At 46.4% G+C, this 14394-nt stretch overlaps 2 protein-coding genes across 3 annotated transcripts in view; both read left to right on the forward strand.

The window, feature by feature from the left end:
* REEP5 (receptor accessory protein 5) overlaps positions 1-14394 on the forward strand; it is an 806416-nt gene that overhangs the window by 615406 nt on the left and 176616 nt on the right. The gene's annotated exons all lie outside the window — the stretch shown is intronic.
* The window catches only part of MCC (MCC regulator of WNT signaling pathway), a 475168-nt gene that overhangs the window by 421399 nt on the left and 39375 nt on the right, over positions 1-14394 (forward strand). For both annotated transcript variants that reach the window (XM_050793047.1, XM_050793048.1), the window contains 3 exons: positions 1972-2112; positions 4681-4784; positions 8685-8868. In XM_050793047.1, the coding sequence (XP_050649004.1) occupies positions 1972-2112; positions 4681-4784; positions 8685-8868 (429 nt within the window). The remainder of the gene's footprint in view (positions 1-1971; positions 2113-4680; positions 4785-8684; positions 8869-14394) is intronic.

The raw sequence follows: 14394 nt of genomic DNA on the forward strand, positions 1-14394 counted from the left end.
AATCCCACTTTGGAATGTTACATTGGAGGTAGCAATGTGACAGCAAAGGGAAATGTCGGGAAGGCAGCTGGGTATGTGAACCTGGCCCTCACAGGCAGGCTCTGTGCTAGAGAAAGTTGGGTGCCAGTGGATCTTACCTGCCTAATAAAGTCATGGGACTGGAAAGAAATCGCCCCTAGGGTGGGAGTGTCGATAGCAGAGGGGTCCCCGGGACAGCCCCAAGAGAATGCCAAGCCTTCCCAATTTTATAGAGAATGAGCGTCTAGCAAAGGCGACTGAGAGGAAGTAGCTGCTAGGGCAGGAAGAAAACCAGCAGAGACCCACCCTGGCTTAAGTGAGGGGAGCTCTTTAAGAAGGGAAGAGTAACAGGTCAGTGAGGTGTTGCCTGAGAAGGGCCCTGAGATGGGCTTGGCCACATGGAGGTCTATGAGTTGGGTAAAGGCTTTATCTAATTAGCAGGGACGGACTATAGACTGGAGCAAGCTGAAAAGTAAATGGCCGGCGCGGTGGCTCAAGCCTGTAATCCCAGCACTTTGGGAGGCCGAGACGGGCGGATCATGAGGTCAGGAGATCGAGACCATCCTGGCTAACACGGTGAAACCCCATCTCTACTAAAAATACAAAAAACTAGCCGGGCGCGGTGGCAGGCGCCTGTAGTCCCAGCTACTCGGGAGGCTCAGGCAGGAGAATGGCGTGAACCCAGGAGGTGGAGCTTGCAGTGAGCTGAGATCCGGCCACTGCACGCCAGCCTGGGCGACAGAGCAAGACTCCGTCTCAAAAAAAAAAAAAAAGAAAAGTAAATGAGAGAATAGGGACTCTTTTCAAGAAGTCTTAACGTGAACAGGGGCAGAAAAGCATTCTTACAGCACCTTACCTTGAAATGACCTCGGAGTGGCCAGAGCCTGGCAGTGATCTTAGTTCTTCTACACTCACCAAGTATCTTCCATGTTGGCAAATGTCTCCATATTCTGCTCTAAGGCGTGAGTCTAAGATTTTTCCTTGAAGCTGATGGCTTCCAAACCCCTTAACATTTCAAGTCACTTGCAGTTTGTGTGTGTGAAGCTCTTTCTCTTTAAGACTTAGTGGTCAGAGTACTACAAATAGATGTGTCACATGGAAAATGAATTGTGGCATCAAGAGCATCTGTGCCCTGAGATGGAAAATGGAGAAGCTGAAGGATTATATTATTCATTTGTTTGCTGACTTTGCCACAAACTCATTTGCCCTGAGTCTACAGTTCTGAATCCTGTAAAACTTCAAGTTCCCAATGCTTATCCTAGCACTAGTTAGAGCTGCTAGACTGTGTAACCCGAAAGGAGCTCTGGGTACAGTCCACAGCTCCTGGTCCATTTCCCACTTAAAGGCCGCCGGGGCGGTTCCTATTCACTCACTGATTCATCCTTTGGTTCTCTTTGTAGTTTATGATTATGAGGACGGGATCTGGTTCAAATCCCAGGGCAAGATACTTAATGTTTCTGGGCCTCCATCTCCTCATCTGAAATGGGAATAACAATACTTAATTGAAAGGGCTGCTGGGAGAATCACTAAAGCAAAGGCTTAACAAATAGCCGTGACTGCTGTGATGCTGCTTTTCATCCCTGCATGTGGAGGGTGACTTATCTAAGCCCACCAGGCGTTCCACATGGTAGGGACCTGGAGGTTGCACAGCTGTCTTCTTTCCTTGGAATATCTCCAGAGCCTAGCACTGTGCCCTGCTCATGCTAGACCTGGAGTGAGCGTGGCAATGGCTCGGGGTCTTATTTTTAACCAGGGGGCTTATTTTTTATTTGTAATTCACACAGAGTTTAGTGATACTTTTATGTAGAGTTGCTTCTTTGACAAAATACTGTGTCAGCTGCTAATCTGACAAGCCCACATCCTAGCATGCTTTTCTGGCCTGAACATAAATGAGACAACTGAAATATTGGCAAATTAATTGTAACCCTTGATTTTTGTTACAACCCTTTGTAGCCGGATTGAGCACCTCAAATCCCAAAATGATCTCCTGACTATAACCCTGGAGGAATGTAAAAGCAATGCCGAGAGGATGAGCATGCTGGTGGGAAAATACGAATCCAACGCCACAGCGCTGAGGCTGGCCTTACAGTACAGGTAGGAAAACAGCACAAGGCACACACTGGGATGTTTGGAGCTACTTCAGGGTAGAAATGCATCCAGAGTAACCTGCAGAATAAAAGCAGGAAATAGGCTTCTAGAAGGCATATCTGGCGGTTTGGACCAGCAGATAGCTAAGAGTAATGAATATGATGTTAGTAAACAGGTATATTTCTCCTAGCATATTCCTCTTAAATATTATTTCATTTAGGTACTGTCACTCAAAATATCGATTTTTTTGGTGTGTTACATGTTCATTTGTTCTTGCAGATTTTTATTCATATTCATATGTAATTTACATTGCTATAAATCTAGTGCATTCTATTTCTTTGTCATAGTTGTAAAATGTTGCTTTTAATAGCCTCTCTTTATTCTGAACGGCTGTAACCCCTCCATCAAGTTTTTATATTGTTAATTTACTCACTTTTCTAAAGGACATTTAGACTTTTAATATTAAAAATAATTCTATGATGAATAATTTAATGCAGATAAGATCTTCATTCTTTTGAATATTTTCCTCTGGATAAAATCCGGCAGCAGGAACTGTAGGTCAAAGGATATGAATATTTTCCTGGCTCTTCAGGCATGCTGCTGATTTTTTGTCGTGAGAACAAGCCAGTTTAAATAACTACATTTCACTCATTGGTGAGCAAGTTGTAATTTGAATGGACCGCTTTTTTTTTTTCTGCCTCATCACTTTGAAATTTATCTGTTTTTAAATTACCGCTTGTTTAAAGCTGCAAAACTATCCCTTATTATTATCATCATAGGTTTCTTTTATTAGCATTACCACTTAAGCGTATTTGCCAAGGCCTCAGAGTAGTTGACTGTATCGTACACTTAGCATCCTCTAAAAAGTTTGGTATTGTTTTAAGAAACATTCTTGTTTATTCAAGAAATAATCAAAGCAAAATAAATGGGACCAAAGCTACAAAGCAATCATTCTGGTTTACAAACAGCAAAGCAAGCAGATAACTCATCTGTGATAACCCTTGAAGCTGGCTGCTATCCACCCACAATCTGCCTTTGAGCAGAAAGGTCTTTCTCCACATTAGTACCTGGATAAGGAAGTGTCCTCACATGTCTGGAATATGAACTGCCTTTGAAACTAGGAACTGGAAGCACCTAGGTCTAGCATTTCAGCTGTTTGTCTTAACTGTTAGTAAAGGACAGTGAAAATAAAGGCAATCAAAACAAATTGTTGACTAAATGAGGCAACACATCCCCTGTTCAGCTTGAAGAAGCTAGATGGTTACTTTCTTAAAGAGGAAATGTTCCTACTGCAGGCATGTTATCTGGGCCCCTGAGGATGCTGTGCATATGTTCCACCTCTTGTGTGGACGTGGGCCACGTGGGTCTCAGGCTACAGGAAAGGAACTGTTCTTTGATATTTTACCTTGTTTGCCCAATGAATGATGGGCACAAAAAAGAGTGACTATGTTTCCTCTTCCTAGAAATCCAAACTCAAACTCTTGTCAGAGATTTTGTGAAGGCCTAAGAATGTTTCATGAGACATTTTAAGCACTTCTAGTTTTATGAGAATCCAATAGAACTTTTCTGTGATGATGGAACTGTTCTCTACATGCACTGCCCAATATGGTAACCACTAGCCATGTATGGCTACTGAACATATGAAGTATGGCTACTGCAATGGAGGAATGGACTTTTTCATTTTATTTAACTCAATATGTTTTCAATTTAAATAGCTATTTGTGGCTAGTAGATACTTTATTGAATAGTGCAGGTCTAGGTCAAAACCATCTCCTTGTGGGATGTTATATTAGTTACCTATTGTTGTATGACTAATCACTTACTGCATCACAATTTCAAGGATCAGGAACCTGGGGTGGCTTAGTAGGTGGTTTTGGCTTAGGGTCTCTTGTGAGATTCTGGTCAAGCTGTCAGCCAGGACTGTACCATCTGAGACCTCAGCGGGAGCTTGGAGGATCTGCTCTAAGAAGGCTCTCTCACATGGCTGTTGGCTGGAGGCCTTAGTCATTCCTCCCCATGTGGACCTCTCCATAGGACTGACTGAGAGTCTTCAAGACACGACAGCTGGCCTGCTCCAGGGAGGATGGTCTGAGAGAGAGTGAAGTGAGAGAGAATGACCAAGATGGAAGTCAGGGATTTTTAGTAAGCTATTTTGGAAGTGACCTACTGTCGCTTTGGTCACACAGACCAACCCTGGTACAGTGCGAATGGGGGACAGCACAAGGGTGTGGACACCAGGGTGCGGGCTCAGCGGGACTGCCTGGAGCGGCCTACCACAAGGGAATCACGTGGTCCTTTCAGCTAGTCACTGAAGGGATGACACACTTGCCTCTCCCACCTTTATTGTTTCTGTTGTATTTTTCCAGAACCAAGTTAAAAGTTTAAAAATAAAAAGGCCAAATGAAAGAGCAAGCCACTGGCCTTGACCTGGGAATATTCATGGGTGGTTTCCTTGCCTGTGTGGAGAGTGAGGCCGAGACAGCACCTGAGCTGCCTCCTGTGCAGGAACCTGCGCCACATTGAAGGTGTCCGCTGTTCCCTGCCAGGGCTGAGGCCGCGTGTGCTTTGTTTCAGCGAGCAGTGCATCGAAGCCTATGAACTCCTCCTGGCACTGGCGGAAAGTGAGCAGAGCCTCATCCTGGGGCAGTTCCGAGCGGCGGGCGTGGGGTCCTCCCCTGGTAAGTGTCTCCGGAGTCCCTCTTCCTCCTCTTGTCTCCCTGCCTCCTTTGCTCCTGCCCCTGTCTCGGCGGCTGGCATTGAATCATCTCCTGACAACACAAAATTTGGTTGTCAAGTGTGTTTTTCGTTTTTCCTCATGACTGAGTGGGTAAATTGTTTATGTTGAATGCAGCAAGAACTGGAGTGGAGACAGAATAGCAGACAAGTTAAAACAAACAAGCCTTCTTAGGAGCTGCATTCTCCTGGGCTGACAGTGGGGCCAGATGGAGCTGGGGCCGCATCATCGATGAAAGGGGCTGGCGTGTCCACAGCTGCCTCTGATGCCTGTTGTCAAGGCGCATGCTGCTGCCACATGGCCTTCACCTCGTCTCGTTTCATTGGCTGAGCTTCTCCAAATTTATCTCTGAGTAGTAGTTGTTTTTTTGTTTGTTGGTTTTGAGGTGGAGTTTTGCTCTTGTTGTCCAGGCTGGAGTACAGTGGTGCAATCTTGGCTCACTGCAACCTTCACCTCCTGGGTTCAAGCATCCTCCTGCCTCAGCCTCCCAAGTAGCCGGGATTACAGACATATGCCACCACGCCCAGCTAATTTTGTATTTTTAGTAGAGACAGAGTTTCACCATGATGGTCAACCTGGTCTCGAACTCCTGACCTCAGGTGATTCACCTGCCTCAGCCTCCCAAAGTGCTGGGATTACAGGCGTAAGCCACTGCGCCCAGCTTTTGAGTAGTTTTGAAACATGGGTTTCCCCTGCCAGGTCTCCAGGTGTCTTACAAATAAAGAAGAAGTAGTATCACACCCTGCTCGTGTCAGCATCACAGAATGTTCACCCACCTCGCTTTCCTGTGCCTGCCCTTCCCCCAGCCCCGGGGATCCTGTGCCCTGTTGGCCTAACCTGTACCTTGAGATCTGTACTGCCCGCTCACTTCTATCCCTCAATTTTGAGTAAGGTGGAAGGAGTATCTAACTGGGACAGACACAAGCGTGTCATTCTAGGAAGCAGCAGCATTTGCTAAAATGTGGCCAGTGATTGTGGCTCTGAGCCTGCAGTGATGTGAGGACTGTGGCAGAAACAGTGCTAAGAGGAAAGAGAGACCCAAGAAGAAAGGTGGCCATCTCTCCATGCAGAGCTAAGCCCCAGACACCCCCTTAGCCTTCGGAGAGGCAATAGCAAGTAAACAGAAAGCCCAGGTGGCCAGGTCACTCCAGAGCCAAAGATGGGTGGTGTGGGCAGGCCAGGCATTCCCATGTGTGTGGCCAGGCCTCTGTCATGGACCGGCTTTCCGCTGTGAGCTTCCATTAGGACTTGTCCATCCAGGATACACCCTGCAAGGAGGTCACCATCCAGGCACCTTCTGAATGCACCCTCCTGTCCTTCTTCCCCACTCCACCCCTCTTGCCTGGGGGCTCACTTTTGCAATGCACACTCACATGTGTTTCCTCCTTCAGTTTCGATTTGCACAGGAATCTGAAGCAAAACTGAAGGAAGGAAAGTATCCTGGGTATTAATTTCCTGCTTCATATCCAAGTGATCCAACAAAGGAGCACGCCTTCATTTGTATGGAGAGCCATGCTCTGCTCCTCCCTCTGGTTTTTTTTTAATAGTATTACCAGCCCAGCCCAGAAGTAGAAACTCTGCCAGCATTTCCATTAGAAACCTCATTTTTCAGGTCTTTTAACTGAACCATAAAACTTTACTCCTCATATGAAACAGATCCTAAACTGATCTTGGCCTGCTGTCAGGTTTTTTTAAAATTAATATACGTATTAAGAAAAACGATAAATTAAAGGAAAAAAGTCAATCTTTGTATTTCCAGTTGGTATCAGAGGAGTGTCTTAAACCTGTTCAGGCCTCACAAGGTACCTTTCATTAGGCATGTACCTACTCAGTGCAGTTATTTGGTGTAGGAGCTGAAAGAGCTTAACTAAATCTGCCTTTTAAATATTCAAAATCAATAATGAAATGCTTTGTATTTACCTAATACTGGGAAGCTCATGTATACATTTATAAGATGAGCCAGTCAGTAATGTCATGCCTGCTTCCAAAGAGCGGTCAGTGGTGAGATATATGTAAAATGTCTTATTCATGGAGAGAAGTGAGACGTGAAGCTTGTCAGAGAAATGACAGGAGGGAGTTCCAGGGATTTTTGGCCTGCGGAATGGGTCCACCCCATTTCCTGCCCATTCTCTGTAGTGCTGAGGGCGGGCTTGATTTTAAGCAGTTCCCCGTTCAGCCTCGCCCTTGCATTCTGCTGACGGCAGCAGCTGGCCCGTCATACGGCCCCATCATGCTGTAGAGCTGCCGCACAGCAAAGCAAGAACTCGTTTGTGACGTGCACCCACAGGGTCTGTGATTGTGGGTCTTTTCTTTGTTTCTTGATGTCACAGGCATTCATTTTGTTCATCCTTTCATTCACAGATGCTTTAAGCCAGTGGTTTTCAAACTGTGCCCTGGGAAGCTGGAGGAGTTTCTCTGGGCCTCGGCAGTGGGGTTGGAGGGTGGGACTCTGAGCGTCTCCCACTTCTGCCCACTTCATCCAATTCCACGTTAATCTTGTTTGTATGTTAGAATAGCATTTTGTATGGTTTGGCGTAAGATTTCCTTTTAAAATATTTGGAAGAGCGTGGATCTGTGCTGTACAGGTAGCAAACTAGTGATTTGTTCAGCCAGCACAGTTTCTGTTTTGTTTTTTTTTAAGACTTTGTTTTTTAGGTTCACAGCAAAACTGAGAGGAGGGTACAGAGATTTCCCATATGCCTCCAACCCTCAACATGCACGGCCTCCCCCATTTTCAGCATCCCCCATCAGGGTAGTATATTAGTTACAAGTGATGAACCTACAGTCACACATCATCATCACCCAGAGCCCATAGTATACATCAGGGCTCACTCTTGGTCCTGTACATTGTTGGGTTTGGGCCAATGTATAACAACTTGAGTCCGCCATTATAGTATCATACAGAGTAGTTTCACTGCCCCAAACATTCTCTGGCTCCACCTATTCATTCCTCCCCCACCCCCATCCCCTGGCAACCATTGTTGTTGCTGTTGTTCTTGTTGTCGTTTTGGAGACAGGGTCTTGCTCTGTTACCAAGGCTGTATTTGAACTCCTAGGTTCGAGCAGTCCTCCCACCTCAGCTCAGGCACCCATGATCTTTTCACTATCTCTATAGTTTTGTCTTTTCCAGCACAGTTTTAAAACACAATAGCAATGTGAATGTTTTGGGCAGGAACTTCACTGCCTGGTCTGTGCGAGTGCCCACGACACCCTGATGTTCTGCACTAGCCCAGTTACCTGGCTCCTGGAGGCATTTGAGTTCATGATTACTAAGCCAAGAGAAGGGTCAGGGGTGCCATCGGTACATATAATACAGAGCCGATCTAAAGCTCTCATCTGAACCATTAGTTTTGTCTCTCTTGCCCCCACACAGGGCTCTAATCAAAGCTGTAGACATGTGGAAAGATGGCACAGTTTTGCCCCAGTTTCTCCCTCCCTCCTTCACAGGGAAGTGCCAGTGCACAGAGGAATGGCCAAATGGTAGACTTGTGGCTGAATGGGAGAAGTCAGGAGCCTGCATCATTAGAAAAATCAGAGCATGTTAGAGCTGGAAACAGAAATGTGGTGATCCCATTGGCCAACTCCTACATTTGTCCCTGAGGCCAGTGGAGCCCAGAGAAAGAGCAGAGAAATAACCTTCCCATGTGCAGCTTCTAAGTGACAGTGCCAGGCCCAGAACACAGATCTTCTCTTCGGCTGGGCACTGCTGATGCCCCTCCACAGCGCCACCTCTGCGCTAAGTAACTGAGAGTTAATTATGCACAGTCACTCCCAGGCGTGCCTTGTCCAGGCGTGCCTTGTCCAGGCCTATGTTGATTAATCCATTGGCTTCTCTGCCACATAGGAGACCAGTCGGGGGATGAAAACATCACTCAGATGCTCAAGCGAGCTCATGACTGCCGGAAGACAGCTGAGAACGCTGCCAAGGCCCTGCTTATGAAACTGGATGGCAGCTGTGGAGGAGCCTTTGCCGTGGCCGGCTGCAGCGTGCAGCCCTGGGAGAGCCTCTCCTCCAACAGCCACACCAGGTAATGCTCAGCCTTCTGCCCCGGGGCGGGCGTGTGTCCACCTGGCATCTGTTCACTGGACTTGGTGTGCAGTGACCCAGCTCTTGGGGACTGTGTGGCTTGGGAAAAGGCAGACATAGATTCTGGCTTGCAGCATGCTCCATTCAAAAAGGAGTCAGAAGATCAGAACAGAAGAGCTAGAAAGTGGCCCTCTCGCTTTGCCAATGTGGAACCTGCAGTCGAGAGAGGAGAGATTTGCTGTGGAAAGTGGTAGAGATAGAATGCAAACCTACCTTTCTGTTGGATCCATTTTCTCCTACATTGTTCTGTTCTTCATTTCTTTGTAAGTCGTCATCTCCAGGAAGCACTTGGGGTAGCCGAGACCCGTTTGCTGCAAATGGTCCCTGTGGTCCCGAGGCCCAGCCCAGCCCATCCTAGTTCCAGACATCTCTCTCCCGTCCTCTTGTGCCTCCATCCTCTATAAGCTCTTCTCAGGCAAGAGCCTCTCCTCCCATCTTTTTTGCCTCATGGAATGATGCGGCATTCACAGCATGTGCTTACAGACACTCAGTCATGAACCTGAGGTCAAGTTCACTGTCTGTGAATCTAGGAAATTAAAGTGGGTGCTTGAAAAAGATGAGGAAGAGAGCAGCGAAGACCTTGCTGAGCATAATTTGCTGAAGTCATTTGATTCTTTTGGATGGGAGTGGAGAGTCAGAATGAAACCCTTTCTACTTACCTTCTCATTTCTTGCCACCAAAGCCCTAAAAACTTGAATGCCTTCCCTTTATTTACCAGTCCTCAGTCTAGAAGACACTTTGTTAGAGATTCTTACATAATTGCCAAATAGTGAAAGACTTGGAAGGGTAACTTACCCCGTTTTCACAGGTGAGGAACCCTTGGCTCAGAGATACGTCAGTGACCTGCTCGGTGATAAGAGGGAAACCTGGACAGGAACCCAGGATTTCAGCACCGAGCATATTGCCCTTCCCACATTGGATCTCATGATATAACAAAACAGTGTCTACTTGCAGTCTAAGTGACCAGAACTGCATAAAGATACATTGACTATTGAGAGCCAGAGGAGAAATACTGATGCTTTCTTGGTGCTGGAAAGCAACTGAATATTCCCTCTCTCTTTCCCCGCCGTAGGACCCATCATCTCCCTCAGTTCGTCCATTTACCTGTACTGGCCCAGGTGTCCCAGGGGAGGGGACATGCCCAGGAATACGCTCAGCCAGGTGCCCACAAACAACCGGGACTTGAGTCTTCTTTACTTTAGCGACAATTGTCTCATTCAGTGAAGCACAGATTACAATTTTTTTCATAAAACCAGATCCTACTGTGTAAACACAGAAAGCAGATGCTCTTCTTAATGACTCTTCCAGATGTGTGTTATCTATAATTTGTGTGTTTATTTAGTACAGAAATGTAGTTCTCATGTTGTCAGTGATGCTGTATTGTTTCATTAGTGAACATAGGAATTTGCTTGATAGGAAATGTATGCTGTTTCAGTAGCTTATGTGGTTTGTGCCACAGATCATTTGTTCAAACCTCCCTACCCACAAAAAGAATTTGGGGGTTTTATTCTAAATCAGAGACGAATTTAGAACCAGTCAGGAGTGAGAACAGTTTTATCACCATCTATTTAGCTTTTGAATATTTGTTAGAAGTACTTGAACTTACAGGTTAGCCTTGATTTTGAGACTGTTTTCTTAGAGAAATTTAATTTGGGATCATATGTTTCTGCAGATTGAGATAAATTCAAAACACAGAGTCATTGTTTCCAAGGATAACCTCACCAAAGAATGGTTCTTAAATTAATTTCGGTCTCAGGTAGGTCTTCCCATCAAATACAGAGGGCTTTAGCTCCAATTTCACCCAGTTCTCCTTTAAAAATAACTTTTACCCTCCCGCCCAAATCAGAGCAGCTCTGAGTACAGAAGAACCACACATGGGGCATTCATTTGTCACTCTACATTCTTAGAACCTGATGCAATTAGACTGCTTTATGTTAAACGTGGGTTTAGAATAAAGTCCCAAACCACCAGACTGCTTTCATAATTATGATAATTATAGTAATTTTGTTTGTAAATCTTGCCATTCTGGCTCAAACATTCCCCCATGTCAAGTTTATGAAAATAAAGAAAAGGATCTTTCTGAGTTGGAGCTTTATGTGGCCCAGCAAATCCCTTTCCCCCCACTGTAACCACCCAGCTTAAAGAGGTCTAATCAGAGTGTCCATCAGTTGCTCCTCAAGGGTTCAGGAAAGGAACGCTGAGTATTGCACCTCCAGCAGCATTTCTGGCAGCCCATAGGCAGCTCCTAACGACAGGAGGGTTAATGGTTATAGAGAGGAGCAGCAGAGGGGTAGTTAACCAGCAAGGAGAATAAAAGTGATAGCCAACCCTCAGTTGACTGTTGGCAGGAGCCCAGGATCAGTGCTATTTCATTTTGAAAAATATAGCCATGGCCTCATCAGAAAGTATAATGGTCTTATGGACAGAGTGACTAGGTTGATTGCCTGGATGGCTTTATCAACATATCATGACAAAGAGGCACAAGGACTAAAGCGTTGGGAAGTGGAAATAGAATCCTTGGACAAGCCCACCCTCTGCAGCAGGCCTCACGGTTCAGCTCCTTCTGTGCAGCGTAGTCATCGCTCTCAGTCCACAAAGGAACTGTCGCCCAGACAGGATCGGCCACAGCAAGTCTGCACTCTCAGAGACTGAAATTGAGTCCCTTGTCTCGCTCGGCACCAGATGGGGATCGGGGAGAGCTGTGAGAATGGTGGTTGCAGCCTTGCCGTGAGCCTCTGGGTACTTCCTGGCAGCCAGGGTGCTGCCTGTGTGGCCACTCACTCTGGGATATAATCCCCAAATTGGACTGGATGGCAGCAGAGCTCAAGAGGTGCCCAGCTCTCACTCTTTGAACTAGTCTGGATTAAGATAAAGTTTCATTGGGGCAGAAAAAAATGGTTGAGGAGAGTGAAATAATGTCCATTGAAAGGGTGAATGTTTTGAAACAGCCACCTAGTTAGAACAGGCATCAGTAAGCTTCAGGAATGAGAGTCAGACTAGATCTGGCTGAAACAGTCATCTTTACTGAAGAGAGGTGCTTTTCCATCCATGTATCAGGTGAGTCTATCCAAAGTCCTTGGGACAAATGCTTAATGGTGTTAGTGAGCTCTAGAGACTCAGCCCAGACACATCCTTGACATGACAGCATTATGATCAGTCCTCCTCAAATGTCCTCATCACTTACCTTTTAGGTTCTATGAGAACAAGATATAGACATGAAATGCTTTTTATGGTTTTTTTCTAGTGAGCTCTAACTTCTTGATTTCAAAAGAACTGTATGCTTGTTGTAAAACTAAGCAATTAAAATCCTAGCATTGCAAAATGCATGGGATAGTAAAGTTCTCCATTCTGGGACTCTCACTGGAAAGGACATTGGGAACAGTTTGGGGTATATTCCCACAGATTTAACTGCATTTTTTATTAGTTAGGATGCATGGTTGCAAAGAACAGAAATGTGCTCAACTAGCTTAAATGGAAAGGGGTCTTACTGGAAGGATATCAGATCTCACACCCATGAGCTGCATACCCGGGCAGAGGGCTGCCTAAGACAAAGCAGCAGCAGAACTAGGCTTCGGGTCTGGCCTGTGTGGCCCTTGCATGCAGCCTGTGTTCTCTTTCCTGTTCTCGGGGGCAGCCTTTCCCAGGTGACAGACAACCAGCTCACCACCTGCATTTGTACACAAAGCTGGCTGGTCTCCCTGATGTCAAGTGGGAAAGGAACATCTTGCCCAGCCGGGCTCTGATGGCTATCCTGATCCTCTGTGGCCATAGCAGCACGAGGCCAAGGCAGTTTCCACAGGAGCTTGGGGGTGGAGAAGAAAAGGGATAAGTCTCCGCAGAAGAGTTTGGAAGGCGGGTACTTAGTGTACCAAAACACGACATCTTTAAAAACATGACTACATCTCTTTTTCTTTTCTTTTCTTTTTCTTTTTTGAGATGGAGTCTCGCTCTGTCGCCCAGGCTGGAGTGCAATGGCGTGATCTCGGCTCACCGCAACCTTCGTCTCCCAGGTTTAAGTGATTCTCCTGCCTCAGTCTCCCGAGTAGCTGGGATTACAGGCACCCACCACCACACCTGGTTAATTTTTGTATTTTTTTATATGACAGTGAAAGATTGTATTTATTATTTTATTAAAAATAAAAAAGACTGTATTTTTTAGCACAACAGTAAAAGATACAGGCAAGCTGCCAAGGCTTGAGCTTCTGCTTAAAGAAATGGGGCCACTTAGGAATGACTTAAATGCCAAATGTCACCTGGACTGACCCCCCTTGTTTAGATAAATTTCAAATGCTCAGCAAAACAGATGCCCACCCCCAGGGCACTTTCCTTCTAAAAATGAGCTGCTGGGCACTTTGGGAGGCCGAGGCGGACACATCATGAGGTCAGGAGTTTGAGACCACCCTGGCCAACGTAGTGAAACCCTGTCTCTACTAAGAATACAAAAATTGGCCAGGCATGGTGGTGCGTGCCTGTAGTCCCAGCTACTCAGGAGGCTGAGGCAGAAGAATTGCTTGAACCCCGGAGGCGGAGGTTGTGGTGAGCTAAGATCATGCTATTGCCTTCCAGCCGGGGCAACAGAGTGAGACTCCGTCTCAAAAAAAAAGACAAGCTGCTCCTTGATGGAAATCAGATCTCAGCTGGGGCCAAGTAAGATGTTGATGAAAACTTCAAGAAAATGCCATCATGGATTTTTTAAGGCAAAATAAACGAAATGTCCTTCTAGCCTTCTGCCAAGGCAAGCTGAGGAGGCTATGAAAAATGAATTTTTCTTCTAATGAGCAGGCTGGGGAGCTGTCTTGAGGACAGAGCTGGGGCATGGTGGAGAGGGACAGAAGAGAGGATGTTCGACATCAGTAGCTGGTTTGAACAGCATCTCCCATAGTCGACAGCGTAGGTGGAGAGTGGGTCAGCCTGAACCGTCCCAAACCAGCCAGCCCCACATTCCCACCAGACTACAGGCCTGCTGCATATGCTGTGTGCTGGAAGAGCTGCTGGCAATGAACAGATGCAGAGGAAAGCCAGCGTGACGGGAGCTCCAGCAGAGCATCACGGAAAGGAGAAACCCACACATCCTAGACTAGCTCCTCGAGAAGCCAGAGCAAGGCACACACGTGTGGCTAGGGTTTTTGTCATTAGCCTTCCCCCACAGTCACTCTCAGAGAACACAGACAGTCTCCCGTTGTGGAGAGGAATAATGCAGCCACAGAAAGTGATTGATTCCCCCTTGACAACTGAGATCATCCAGCATTCCAAGCCGGGAGAGTTAATGGATGACTTAACCCTTGCCCAGCAGCTAGCAGCAGGCCCTCGGGAGACCGCCAGCGCCTTTGTCTGTGAGGCCAGAGAAAAGGCCAGTGGCTTCCCCTCCCCTACCATTGTCATAATCATATTCTGCAGTGAAACGTTAAGAGCTCAAAGCAGAATTGTAATTAACCTCGCCTGATCTGTTCCCCGCTGCTGTCCTGGG

This window comes from Macaca thibetana, chromosome 6 (assembly GCF_024542745.1).
Source record: "Macaca thibetana thibetana isolate TM-01 chromosome 6, ASM2454274v1, whole genome shotgun sequence".
Classification (NCBI taxonomy): Eukaryota; Metazoa; Chordata; class Mammalia; order Primates; family Cercopithecidae; genus Macaca; species Macaca thibetana.